This window comes from Chamaea fasciata, unplaced genomic scaffold (genome assembly GCF_029207755.1).
Source record: "Chamaea fasciata isolate MVZ Bird 193981 ecotype frontalis unplaced genomic scaffold, bChaFas1.0.hap1 SCAF_7, whole genome shotgun sequence".
Lineage (NCBI taxonomy): Eukaryota > Metazoa > Chordata > Aves > Passeriformes > Sylviidae > Chamaea > Chamaea fasciata.
In genome coordinates this window covers 28,214,599-28,227,917 of record NW_027094092.1, presented here as the reverse complement: position 1 = coordinate 28,227,917, position 13,319 = coordinate 28,214,599, and the positions used below count along the sequence as shown (strand labels likewise).

The window sequence follows — 13,319 nt, the reverse complement described above, 5'->3', positions numbered from 1 at the left end:
GAGCATTTGAAAACATGAAAAGATTATGACCAGAAACGCTGAAATTTTAGAACAAGACTGTAATGACAATAACCCCAGATGTGAGACTACCCTGTCACTGAGAATACATGAAGAGTCACTCTCATATTTCTCACTAATAAAAGACCTAAAGAAAGTCAGATGTTGAGTCCTAGCTCTTCAGTCAATCGAATTTCAGCACTCCTAGAATCCTCAATTAAACTGCTGCTAGGGACAAGGTCAGTTTAAAAGACTGAAAATGAACAAACACACACCCCACAGCACCAGGGTGGTGACTGCCTGTCCTGCCAACTCCGGACAGACAGCGCTCAGGTGCTGCTCACCGCGGGTGTTCTGCTCGGGCATTTCACGGATTAAGAGGACACGAGGAGGCGCCGAGCGAGCCGCCCGCTGACCCGCGGGTGCTGAAGGGACAGCTCCGGCGGCAGCGGGGACGGGACGGGACGGGACGGGAGGCGCCGGGACAGCCCCGCGGGCAGCGCCGCGGCCTCCCCCCTCCTCACCCCCTCCCACCATCCGCCCCGACGCTGGAGAGAAGCGCCACAGGGAGGTGGCAGGCAGGAGAACAAGATGGGCAAAGGAAACCGAAGGGCCGGAAAGTAGGTGCGCTGCCACCCATTTTCCATCAGAAAAAGCACATCCCTGCTGGAGGCACAAATTAATAGGGGTGGGATGTAAAACCGAGAGACTTCAGTTTCCACATGAAATCTAATGCATGACATTGAATGTTCTTTTATCTGGAAATATGATCTTAGTTTAGCTTGAAAATGTATATTTCTGTAAGGCAAACTGGCCAGCTCACCCTCGTGGGTACCTTCTTCAGAAAAAACACTCATTTAAAAAAAAAATGTTTTGTTTAGGGTTTTTAAAAGATATTTTCTGCTGAATTAGTTTATTCATTCTCACAGTTTAAGTTATACAACTACATTAGGGCACAAAATACTTGTTTTCCTTCACATTTCTAAACACACTAACTCTGGTGTCATTTGGCAGACGTGTTGTGCAGGACTGTACAGGATTCAAGAACTGAAGTGCTCTCAATCCTGTGTGGGTTGGTAAGGAATTACAGAGCCTGTGCACCGTGAACCAGTGGCCATGTTGACAACTGCAAAGTAGGTGCTGTTTAATCAGGCCTTATTAGACCATATGACTAAACTGTTTAATTCAGTCTGAAGCGTGTAAGAGCCCACAGCACAGATGAGAGTCTCTCAAGTTGGCCCACTCCTGACAGCCTCTACAGGCTACTTTTATGATTCAGGGTATCCTCACCAAGGCAAGATTCAAGCACACTACATGGATGGCTAAAATTACCAGGTAAACTAGTACAGCTCTTAGTAGAAGGAGAATCTTCAGGACTTACACTCCCAAATTTTCATTAGATATATAGATAAACTTTAGGAAAGCAAAGAAAAATAGGTCCTGTGCCGAGGTGCATGTTCAGAAGGACACTTTGCATTACCTCTGCAAAACTGGACTTACTGGACTGTGAAGTATTAAACAGCAGACGTTGGTTCCTACTCCAAACAGATATCAAACTAACATCATCAGCTCTAAAAGTGGATAGCATTCCTTGCAAAGGACACTTCTAATACTCAGCTTGACAATCCAATTCAATGGCAACCAACTTTAACCTATGTCCAAACTGCATTGTTTCTTTTAAAAAAACCCCATACTCCTTAAGCATTATACAAACCCCTGGAGGCCAATAAATGCTATTTTGTCATGAACATATGGTTGGTGCCTTGACAGAAGAGAAGTAGTGTAGCTCTGCTGGGGCCTGGCAAGAGTAAGGCAAAGACGAATGGGGAAGGTGTAACTCCACAACTGTTTGTGAACTAACAAACCACAGAAGAAGCAGCAAGACAGAAGAATCCACAGCTACAAAGCCTGAGCTTGAACACTTGAGCCAGGATGGGAGCTGAGGGTTCAAAAAGTTCTCTAAAAATGGTACTCTTCAGTATCTCAAAAGCAACACCTAATAAGCAATCATTCACAGCTTTTTCTGTGTGGGGGAAAATAACTTACCAATGCTCTTGCAGCATGAAAGAAAGGAACAGCACCTAGTCCTTTCACAAGCCCAAGGGCAATGCTACAAATTACTGAGCTTTACCTAAATGCTTTCAAGCAGAATACAAAGTAAGAAAAAAAGCTATTAGTTGTATTCCTCGGAGATACAGCCTAGATAGGTCAAAGCATCTTTTTTCACTCCTTTACTTTCTAGAAAAGCCTACTAGTCTGAAGGTTTTTCTCTGCCCTTCAAAAAAAAAGCATCCTTGCCTGAATTGTCAATGGTGACAAATAAACAGGACCTAGAATGTCATTCCATACTGTTTCTCTTTCCACAATTGTACATAGTGACTGAAAATATGCAGAGACGAAACAGCCCTATTCTCCATCTCCAACAAAGGCTTCAAAACTGCACTGAAATTCAGGAAACAAAGCAAACCCTCGGTGTCTTCAGCATCACAACACAGTCAAGTGACCCTCAGGCAGGCCCAGATATCCAAGCGAGGATGCAACTCATTCACAGGTATTTTAAGACAGAATTTGTAAGAGGGCAGAGGAACCTGGTAACACACAAGTCAACTTAGGAATTTTTCAGCCAGAAATAATAAGCTTTTGGTTAGTAAGTAGGATAATACTTAACAAGTATTAGCAGTGAATTAACACTTCAGAAAACAACTGCTTCCCCCCCAGCAACCTTTCCTTAAGAATATTTTTAAAGGCTGAATGACCAAAGCCCCGGTGACTCCACCACTGCCCAGCCGTCAGGATTCTGTCTGACGAAAATTTTCTGTCGCTTGATGAAAATTTATCAGCCCCTGGAAACACAGGTCTTAACAATAGGAAACTGCTCCCGGCGTCGCTGAAACGCTAACAACACACTGAGCGAGGCTCTGCCTCTCAGGGAGCGGCGCGCTAGCCTAGAAGACAGAAGGGCACTGGAGCAGCAGGAATACCACCGCGGGTGGGAAAGCGAACACACCGGGGGCCTGGGGCGGCCCAGTGGCGGGGGGGTGGCGCTGACACGCCGTAGCCCCTCCACTCGCCGCCCAAGGCCATCGCAGGCCCGCCCGCCGCCGGCCGGGCCCGCGGCCTCCCACAGCCGCTCGCCACCGGGTGATGGGCCTTCCCTTCCCCCTCAGCGGCGGCACCGGCTTCCAACAGGACCCACGGAAGGGCCGGGCCAGTTCTCCCCTCAGGGACATCAGAGGGCCGAGCTTCGGCTCCCCCCATAACCTCGGCAGTTCCGCCGGTCTCGTCCCCCCTTCCATACCCACCCCAAGACCGCGACAGGGGGAAAGGACCGGGTCTCTCCCCGGCTTCCTCCCTCTCGGCGGAGGGGCCGCGCCAAGCCCCCCGTCCCGGGCCCGGGCTCCCTTACGCTGTATGGCGGGGGGCGGCGGGTATCGGGCGCGCAGCTCCGGGCCGCCCCCCTGCACGCCGCTGCTCACGTAGTTGCTGGGGAAGATGCCGACGCGCTGGTCGATCTTGCCCGTCCACCAGCCCTCGTCGCCGGACACATGCGAGTCCCGGGACAGCACCTGCACCACGTCCCCCGGCCGCAGGCTCAGCTCGTCCTCGCCGCACGCCTCGTATTCGAAGACAGCGGTCCAGAGCGGCCCGTCGCCCGGCGGCTCCCCGCCGCCCGCGCCCTCCTGGCTGAGCTCGGTGAGGGGCTCCATGGCGAGGCTGCTCCATAGGGGGAGGCGCCCGCGGCAGCCGGGCGCTGCGGGGGGCGGCGGGGCCGGGACCGCCGCCTATTGTTCATGCGGCCCAGCGCCGGCCGGCACCAGGTGCCGCCGCCGCTGCCGGGGCTTCCCGGCGCGGGGCCGCCTCAGCCCAGCGCGGGCAGGGGCGAGACCAGGCAGCGTGTGCCGCGGAGGAGCCGCCGCATCCCCCCCATCCGCCGCCTCCTCCGCGCCCGCCTCCGCCTCCTGCCGCCGCCGCCGCGCATCCCGGAGCCACCTGACTCTCTGGCAGCTTCGGCGGCGCGAGGGGAGGGCAGGGCGGCCCCGCCCCCGCGCGGCCATTGGCCGCCGCCGCCGCCCGTCAGCACCGCCCTCACCTGATTGAGGGCCCGCGCCCCCTTGGCCACGCCCCCTCCCCGCCCGGCCCCCGGCCCCGGAGTCGCGCACTCACCGGTGTGCCCCCGATTGGCCCTCGCCTGGTCAGCTCTCGCTTTCCATTGGGCCGCGCGCTCCGAGCTCCGCCTTCCCCGCCGCTTCTCATTGGCTGGGGAAAGGGGCATGACACGGGCCAAGGGCAGGGTGGGGCGGCGCGAGGGCGGAGCGGGCGGGCGCCACCTGGTGGCGAGCGGAGGCAGCGCACACCTGGGCTGGCCCCGCCGCCCCCGAGCTCGGTGTCCCCCGGCTCGGGCCGGGAACCGGACAAAGTCTCTGTTTTGTCTTAGGCCATGGTCTTCCATAACCGGTCCGAACTTAAGCAGGGGTCTTGGTTTCTACACGAGATTATCGTGGGTGTGTGCCTGCTGAATGCCTTTGTTAAAAATTAACGGAATTTACTTCTCATCTTGCAATCAGCATGCAGCCACTCGGTCCTGAAAATCCAAATTCCTTCTCCCTGCTACCAGGCTTTTCATAACTTGTGAAGACACCAGATCTTGTCAGTTGAATTTGTTTGCACTTTGTGATATTACTGTGAGATTTTCTTTGCATTTCACTCCATTCTTTTTATTTTTCCTCATTTGAATTTCGGTGCTAACACTGGAAATAAAAATTCTCTCTTCATGCTTCATCATAACAAAGCCCATTCATACCAAACGAGAAGCCCGAGTACCCTGACCATACCTGATGTCTCCCCACTTAGACATAGAAGGTAGGGCTTAGTTATTTTGTAGTGCTTAGTAAATGCAATTACACAATTTTTCTCTGCAAGATGGATTTTTAAAAAATTCTCCATCGCCGAGTGAGGCCTTTGGTTTATGTACAGAGTAGCTGCTAGTAATTCTTTAATTTTGTGCATTGGGGTTTTTGTCTATTTATCGATCCTTGCATTAGCATTATGCTGTAGCACCTTTATAGGTGCTTTTAATAGAATGATGAAGATCTTAAGCATAACATGCTCTGAGTTAATTCAAAATCCTTATCGTTATTTGTAAAACATTTGAATTTACTTGAATTTACTCTGGGAATACACCCAACTCAACTGAACCTTAGTAACAAGCATTACAGAGAACCCTACTGGGAAGTACAATTATTCTATTTTCTCTCTTTTTTTCCCCAAACTTCAGAGCTTCTATTTCCCACAGAAACCAAACAAACACGGTACAGAAAGAGCTGGCATATTATTATCCTTATTTTATAAATAGAGTGCAAAACATGTCTAGCTGAGGTCAGAACTAATATTTCACTGTGATGCATGCAAGATTTAGACATGCATTAGCACAAGTTTTCAATTGAACTTGTCTAAGAATTGAGCTTTAGGTTTTCTTCTCTCTCTCCAGTGCCTCTTGTCAGCGAGGGCAGAACTGAGGATGCATCCTCTCCACTATTCCTTTGTTACTTAAGGGTGTGTTTTCACAATTAGTGTAAGCTTATCCAATACTACTCTGTTGCTGAAAGGGACTTTCCTGCCCCTTGTCACATGCTTGACCTGCTTTCCTGATTGCAACAGTAGTGACTGTGTGGCTGTGGAGTCATTTCAGCTCATTTATCTAGCTGAAAGCTAAGCCTCTGAGTAAAAGCAGCTAGTTTTCAATCAGCTTTTTAGGTTGATCAGAATTGCATTAGGACTGTACACACAGACATTAAAACCAGCACAAGGAAGCAGAACAGGTGAAAGGGACGGCCAGCTGGCTTTTTCAGCAACACCCCATCTTTAGGTTACCTTGTCTTGATCATGAAGACAAGGGGTAACAAATAGCTGTATTCCTGATTTAGGGAGTTCAAATAATAAATGACTGAGATGGAACGTGAAGGACTGCTGTTAATGTTCCTAGTTAAAGCAACTGCGGTTGCATGCAATAATTTTCTGTTTAATTTTATGTAGAAGAAGAACTATTTCTACAATGCACACAGTGAGAAATTATGCTTTACGTGCATTTGGTGCTTTAAATATAGTAATATAAAAAAATGTGAGTGAGACATAAGAAAATAGAGGCCTCCTGTCTTTCAGCTGTTTGCCACTTATTTTGATCACTGCTACAGAGCACAGATAGACTTAAAGGAGAGAGTTATATTATTATGGTGAAAACTATGACAGGAAAAAAACTGCTACTGCAGTCTCAGGTTGCCTGCTGTAGTGACCTGCCAAGACAGAACCCTGCCATCTTGTGGAATGCCTTGATATCAAAGTACACAGCTTTGCTTCTCAAAAGACACCTTTGTGTGTTTTGGGTTTTTTTGGGGGGGTTGTTTGTTTGTTTGTTTGTTGGTTTTTCTTCTGTGGTTTTGTTTGGGTTTTTTGGTTGTTTTGGTTGTTTGTTTGATTGATTTTGGGGGTTTTTTTTCTTTATTTTTTATTTCTTGTGATTATATGTTTATTTCTACAGAAGTGGTGTGACTGGCTGAGGAAGCCTGTCACCTGTGTCTGGACCTGGGAGAGTGTCCAGAGAAATACTCTGAAGAGCCCTCATAGGATTTTCCCACTCTCACAGACTTCTCTTGGCATCTTTTACCAGCCATGTCAGAGACTGGTCTCTGAATCAAAAGATCTGGCCAGATTGGGTAGCCTGTTCTCAGCATCAAGGTAAATAGAACTGTCAGTAAATGTTAAATTCATATTCCAGTAACTGGCAAAAGGTAGTTGAAAAGAACTGTGTGCATGCAGTTTTTGAAAGATGACATTTTAGCATTGGCAAGATACAGAAAGATTTTTGAAATGATGCATGCCTTTCTGATGAACTTATAGCCGAAACGCTACATTGAAAGCTTTTTCTTATGCATTTTCTAGTAAGGAATGTAGATAACAGATAAGAACTGTATCTGTTCCTGTTATTATTCAGCAGATCTGAATAATGCAAATTAAATTCTAGATATAACAGATCCAGTTCTTAAAGTCTGTATTTGAATACACACTGTGCTTCTTAAAGTTTGGACATTGATTTTGTTATAGTGTGTTCCAAAAGAAGAGTCCAACTTACAAAATGCTGATGATATTCTGAATTTAGTTCAAACTTTCTTCAAACTGAGAACTTTGAACCAAAGCTTTTCATTCAGGCTCATTTTTGCATCTACATTTTAAAAGTACCAACAAATTATTAGAGGAAAACAAAAAGGCCAGTCTATTCCCATTCTTTCATTTAAGAAGCAATGGAAAGTATTCTGCTTATTCAGTATCATTAATACCAATTTAGGATTATGATCTCAGCTTTTGTCCTGTGTGTTCTAGAGACTTGTGCAGACTACCACTGGACTTAGCAGCTCTATAACTTATTAAAATGTTGGCACTCCAGGCTCCTAATATCTGTGTTCTATAAAGGAAAAAAAAAACAGAATGGTATTAAAAAACAAAAGGAAGAGGAATGTCCAGAAAAAAAGGAAAGACTGCTGGCAGAGTCCAACTACACCACAGTACCAGAAACATACTGTAACTCCAACTATAGCTACAATGACAGCACGTGTCCACCAGCACAGTAAGAAAGCATAAAAGATTGAGGAGATGCCCCTTGGCACATCTTATTGCAGCTCACTCCTTTTTACATCCTGCATATTAAATTAACTCAGCACTCTCATTTGGCTTTTATACATTGCAGAGGATATACCACCCATCTCTTCCACACCTATATCCTCAGATATAGCCATATATACCACTCTGGAGATGAATCTCACTCCAATAGCCAGATTTGTTGGATCAATTGCTGATAATTTCTACTCGTGCAATGTAAGCTTTACTGAAAAATGGATTCTTCTATCATTAAAAATTGCCTCTCTACATGGCTGTAAAGCTGGACAGGTTTTTTTTCCCCCACTTTAGAACAGTACTACTTTGCCAACATCACTTTAGTGTAGGTTTGTTCTTGATGAGGGGGAGAGGGGTAAGCCACTGGCAACAGAAGCTTTATGAACTGTGCTGTGCTAGCTAGGAGGCAGGCTGCAAATCTGGGTCTTTAGCATCTGAGTCAGTAAAGAGAGAGCTCTACTCTGCTTCATAAAATATATATGCTAATCTCCCAGATGGCTATATGTTCTTTCTCCATAAAACAGATGACCTGGAAAAATAAAAGACTAAAAACACTGGAGAGTAGGAATTCTGGGCCAAAATCTGGAAGCTTGCAGTAGATTTTACAGACAGACTTGGATTTTAAATTTAGTTTGGATCTGGTTTCATAACAAAATACAGCAATGGCTATTATTATAGGTCACAGCATAATTTCACATGCAACATGAATCATTCATACATCTGAATCCCTCCAAGAAAACTATAACAAAGGAACACTTTCAAGTGAGATTTCTGTCTGCACTAAAAGATATACACCTAACAGAAATAATGGTTAACTTTGATTTAGTAATGATTAACATTTGCCCACTGTGTATTACCTCAATCCAAGCCACACATACAACTCTTGTTTGATTAGTCATAGATTGAGTTGCTGCTCCTGTAAGGGAATATCAGAACCATGCTGCAACACTGGCAACATTGTGCCACAGTTTCACAAATGCGTGGAACAAATATTTAACTTATTTGCAGAACTGTGATTAGTGCAATGCAAACACTCTCACCAGAGTTCAGCAAAGACACTACAGGAAACTTTTGAGGTTTTTGAAATCTTTGTAGGTGCTGACAGCCTTGATCTTTGTTTTCATGTTTCATGTGAAAATAAAAGCAGCAGCAGACTACCCTGCAGTATCATGGCCAGCATATGGTGCAGCACTCATACAGAGCACTCTGTACTGCCTCCGGCACCTTGCTTCCCAATCAAGGCCTTCTGCCCATGGAACGACCAAGTCTCCCTTGTTTGTGCGGGCAAATGAAATTTTGTTTGGAAATAACAAAACCAAGAAGGAAAACAAGGTATTTTGTTTAGGTTTTAAGTTTGTCAAACAAAGCCCTTGGGACAGTTTTCAGATCACCAAAGCCACTCTTGAATAGCTTCAGAAAGACAACACAAAAAATTAAGAATCCTGCATCTGAGTTCCAACCATATGGATGCAAACTTCATTTCTAAATGTACAGAGACACAACATCCACTAGGTAACCGCATTCATATGCAAATCGGAGCTTCATACCCAAATCATCACTCTGCTAAATCTGTCACTATAAAGTTATGGATATAGAATAGATAACCTTTTCGTTTGGAGTAGCATAATCCTTTTGTCGATTGAGGATGATGTAATTTTCACCCTAGTTTATATTTACTGAGTTAACTTACTATTCAGAATAATAAATCTCAATCTAAAATAAGACCAACTAGGTCAGTGCAGTAGTAATTATCATAGAATTATATAATGGTTTGGGTTGGAAGAGACATTAAGGATCCTCTTGTTCCAACCCTCCTGTCCCCTGTCCCAAGGGCAAGGACATCTTTCACTAGACCGGATGACTTAGGGCCCCATCCAACCTGGCACTGAACACTTCCAGGGATGGGGCAGCCACAGCTTCCCTGTTCCAGTGTCTTATCACCCTCACCTTCTTGATAAATTCCTACTAAAGAATTTCTTCCTAATATCTAATCTAGACATACCCCTTGACAGTTTAAAGCCATTACCCCTTGTCCTGTCTCTACTTACCTGTGTCAATTGACCCTCTGCAGCTCTCCTGGAGCCCCCTTGATGTACTAGAAGGCTGCAGCAAGGTCCACCCACAGCTTTTCTTTTGTCTGAGTCTTCATTGTAATTTTTTTTTTTGACACATTGTCTTGAGAGAACAGGCGACATTTGCCTGCTGTTTCCTTTTATTTACAATCCCAGTTTAAATCCTGAGCATAATTAGTTAGAGGAGTCTCTTTTAAAAAATGGATGACTACTGGAAAATTTTCTGTCTTAATTTCCCCTTACAAGGTCTACTTTATGCCTGGTGACTAAGCTCAGATATGATACTGTATCCATTCTATAATTCATAAGGCAACTAGAAGGAGAATTCCTCATGCTTACATGAAAATAGACCTAAGTCTGTTTTGATCTTTTAGTGAAGTGTGGGCAGAGAGACACATCACGTTTTTATTGTGATGCTACCTCTCAGTACTGGCAGCATCAGATCTGCAGACGGCCAGAGACACGCACTGAGCAGGGATTTCATGTAACAGGGTTGAACCCATGCCAAGAACTCTTCCATTACAATCCAGAATTAATTTGTGTTATCACTTTACATTATTTTCTTTCTCAAATTGGTGGTCTTACTTAGTGGGCTTGGTCCTGCACACCATCAAGGCACTGTACATGCCGCCTTCTTTCTCATGGTGTCGTACTTCCCCTCCAAATTATGCTGCTAAAAGAGCCGGTAAGAACAAGTTTGGTTAGTGTATGAACGATCGAATTCTTGCACGTATACATTGTTTGACCATAACTCTTCCCGCTCCGCTGGCGGTAGGAGCTAAAATTTAGGCCGGTGGGGTGGCGGTGAAGCCCCCGGAGCCCTGCGGGGGGCGCCGGGAGCCCGCGGTCCCGCCCGCCGCCGCCCCGCAGCGTCTCCGGCCACTCCGCGCTTCAAAACGGAGGGATTCTCGTCCGGGCTATTTTTGGCCCTGCTGGAGCCTTGCGCTGTTTCCTCAGGGCTCAGGGCGCATTGTTTTTGTTCACTTAGATGAACCAATTGTAGTCTACATAGAACGTATTTGTTTTCCAGTTCCTCAAACCATTATTACCTTTTTCCTGTTCCTCTTGAGAAAATGGACTTTTGACACCCTGCCAGGTTGCATTACTGAATTCCCTTGCCTGTTTCAGGGTGAAGTCATGATAAAGGCAGGCGCTTTTACTGAAAGGAAAAAAAAAAATCACTGAACAAAATGTGGAAGAAAACCTTACTGTGGGAAAAAAAGCAAGTTGTGTAATAGTGAAGAAACGAAGTAGTGTGAGTCATCCCGCTCATGAGCACTTCATCTGGTGAAGTTAGCACCATCCAGGAGGGAATTTGCCAGGCCCTGCTTACATCCCACAACCAGTAAGCCTAGCCAGAAGTATAGCACTGAAAATAGAACTGTATCAAGTAATCCCTTAGCATATATGAGAAATCATATCACAGTTGTCTTCAGTAGAAGCATCAACTCTCCTTACCTTCATATTATTACAAATAACACCACCAGCCTCATCTAGGTACACAAGGTAGTCTAAAAGACTTAGATCCACAGGCTCCCCTAAACACCCATTTTGTCCTTGTAAGATCCCTTTTTATGGTCTACGCTTCATACTACTCTTACCATACTTTTCTCCAGCTTCACCCTCAAACAAGGTCTTTTGTGCTCAGAAACTGGGGTTGATTTCAGTTCTTTCCTTTTCTCCACTTTACCCCTTTTAACTTTTTGTGGATCTTAGGGCTGCCATTACAAATCCAAAGGCTGATGTATGAGTGAGAGGAAAGAAAGAAACACATGGATTTTGCATGTAATCTTGTTTCTTTTTCTTAAAAAACTCTGCAGGAGGTAAGGCAGGTTAACCAACTTTCACTTGAGCTTTGAATAGTCTTGATTCAATTGTAACTGTACATGCACATCTAGGACTTCTGTCTTTTTCCTCAGCTCTGCTACTGATGGATTCAGAGAATGTGACAGGTGTTCAGGTTTGTACACTCAAAGACTAACTCTCTGCTCACTTCAATCCATTATATTGTATAGAATGTTAGAAAGAAAGATGGGTCACAAATACAATGGCCATTGCTATTTCATTGGTAGGGGAAAGATGAGATGTTACTATAAAGGACAAGATTTCAGTAATGAAATCTTTCCTTTTCCTGAAGACTACACTAGGCCACACTCTGCACACTTCCTACAGAATTTCCTTGAAGGTCACTGTAGCTAATTGAATTTGATGGATTTTCTGGAGCCAACAGTCCCCCTCCTTCTAAACATTTCTAGCCTGAAGCTGATATTCATCCACCATTCCATTAAACTCAGTCGCTCATAATTTCTCTGTTGCATTTATGAGCAAATCTGACAATTAAAGGACTTGCCTCAAAGTTTGTGGTATGATGAGGTACACAGAACCAGGAGATGAAATTAGCTAGTGAGAATAGCTTCTGACAGAAGCTCCTCCAGGCCTGCCAGTCACACAGAAATATTTTTGAGAAAGTATGTGTTGTTTAGATCACTTCTAAGAAGTAAGGCAGAAGGGAGGCCAGCGAAAAGCTGGATAATTATAAGTTCTGAACTGTTTACTTGTAAGATTCAGATCCTAGACACTTCCTGCATTAAAAGAAAAGCAGAGATATGCACAGTTTTCCTGATGTCAGTAGAAGTAATGGTTGTGAATAAAGATGCTTTCCAATCTAAAGCTTTCAAAATTACACCTGAAGCTTTAACTTAAAAAAACTCTAAAATATTTTGGGTTTTTTTCCATCATATGTCATTTAAAGATTTACAAGAAAGCATTTGGTGTAAAAATTCAAAATGCAGTCTAAGAGTCAAATTACTCTAGCTACCTGTACTTAATTCTGTTGTTATCACAGTGGAACTGTTTTTCCTATGATGTATGTAGCACTTGTAGCTCTCAATTAAATCTTGGGAGCACTTGTTCTACTGTAAAATATCTTTTTGTGGTTAAAATATTTTTTGCAAAAAAGATTCCTCATGTTGAAACAATGGCAAAAAGATAAATTGCTCCAAAACTAATTTTAGGTGCTGTAAATTCTGTAACAGGATCCCTAATTTCTATGACATTTAGAACACTGTACATAACTGTTATAGGCATATGGGTTACAGATTTCCGACATAACCTTCACTGGCATTTCTGGGTTCTGTAAGCAGCACAAAACAGAGTATAAGTCTCTCCAAAAGGGTTGCTTACTCCACCCTTCCTTTGTTTCAAAGTGGTTTCTGATTTTTTTTGCCTTTAGGGTTATTTTTAATGTTAGATCATTTCCATTGTTTATCTCCAGAAAAGTGTTTCCAGACCATTTTGCAGTCACCACTGTTCTGGAAAGGCCTATGGAAGACTGAAGGTTATATGTTTCCCTGGCAGATGTGGTCAGAAATATACAACTATCATCAGCATCCTACACCTACAACTAATTCCTTTGCTTTCTAATAGTTTTCTCCCTGATCATTTTTCATTGCTTAATCCATCAAACATTTCCCAAAGGACTGATTATATCTTTCCATGCTGCAGATCAATAAAGAATGCACCAAGACTAGTGCTATTAATATGGACAGTATTCTGGAGTGAAGAACACAGCAGCAGCACAAGGCA

The 13,319-nt window shown here is 44.4% G+C and overlaps 1 protein-coding gene across 1 annotated transcript in view; it reads right to left on the bottom strand.

The window, feature by feature from the left end:
• Window positions 1-3,704, bottom strand: part of MAP3K9 (mitogen-activated protein kinase kinase kinase 9) — a 56,027-nt gene extending 52,323 nt beyond the window's left edge. Inside the window, exon 1 of the mRNA XM_066188190.1 lies at window positions 3,404-3,704. Within this exon, the coding sequence (XP_066044287.1) occupies window positions 3,404-3,704 (301 nt within the window). The remainder of the gene's footprint in view (window positions 1-3,403) is intronic.
• Window positions 3,705-13,319: the final 9,615 nt, after the last annotated feature.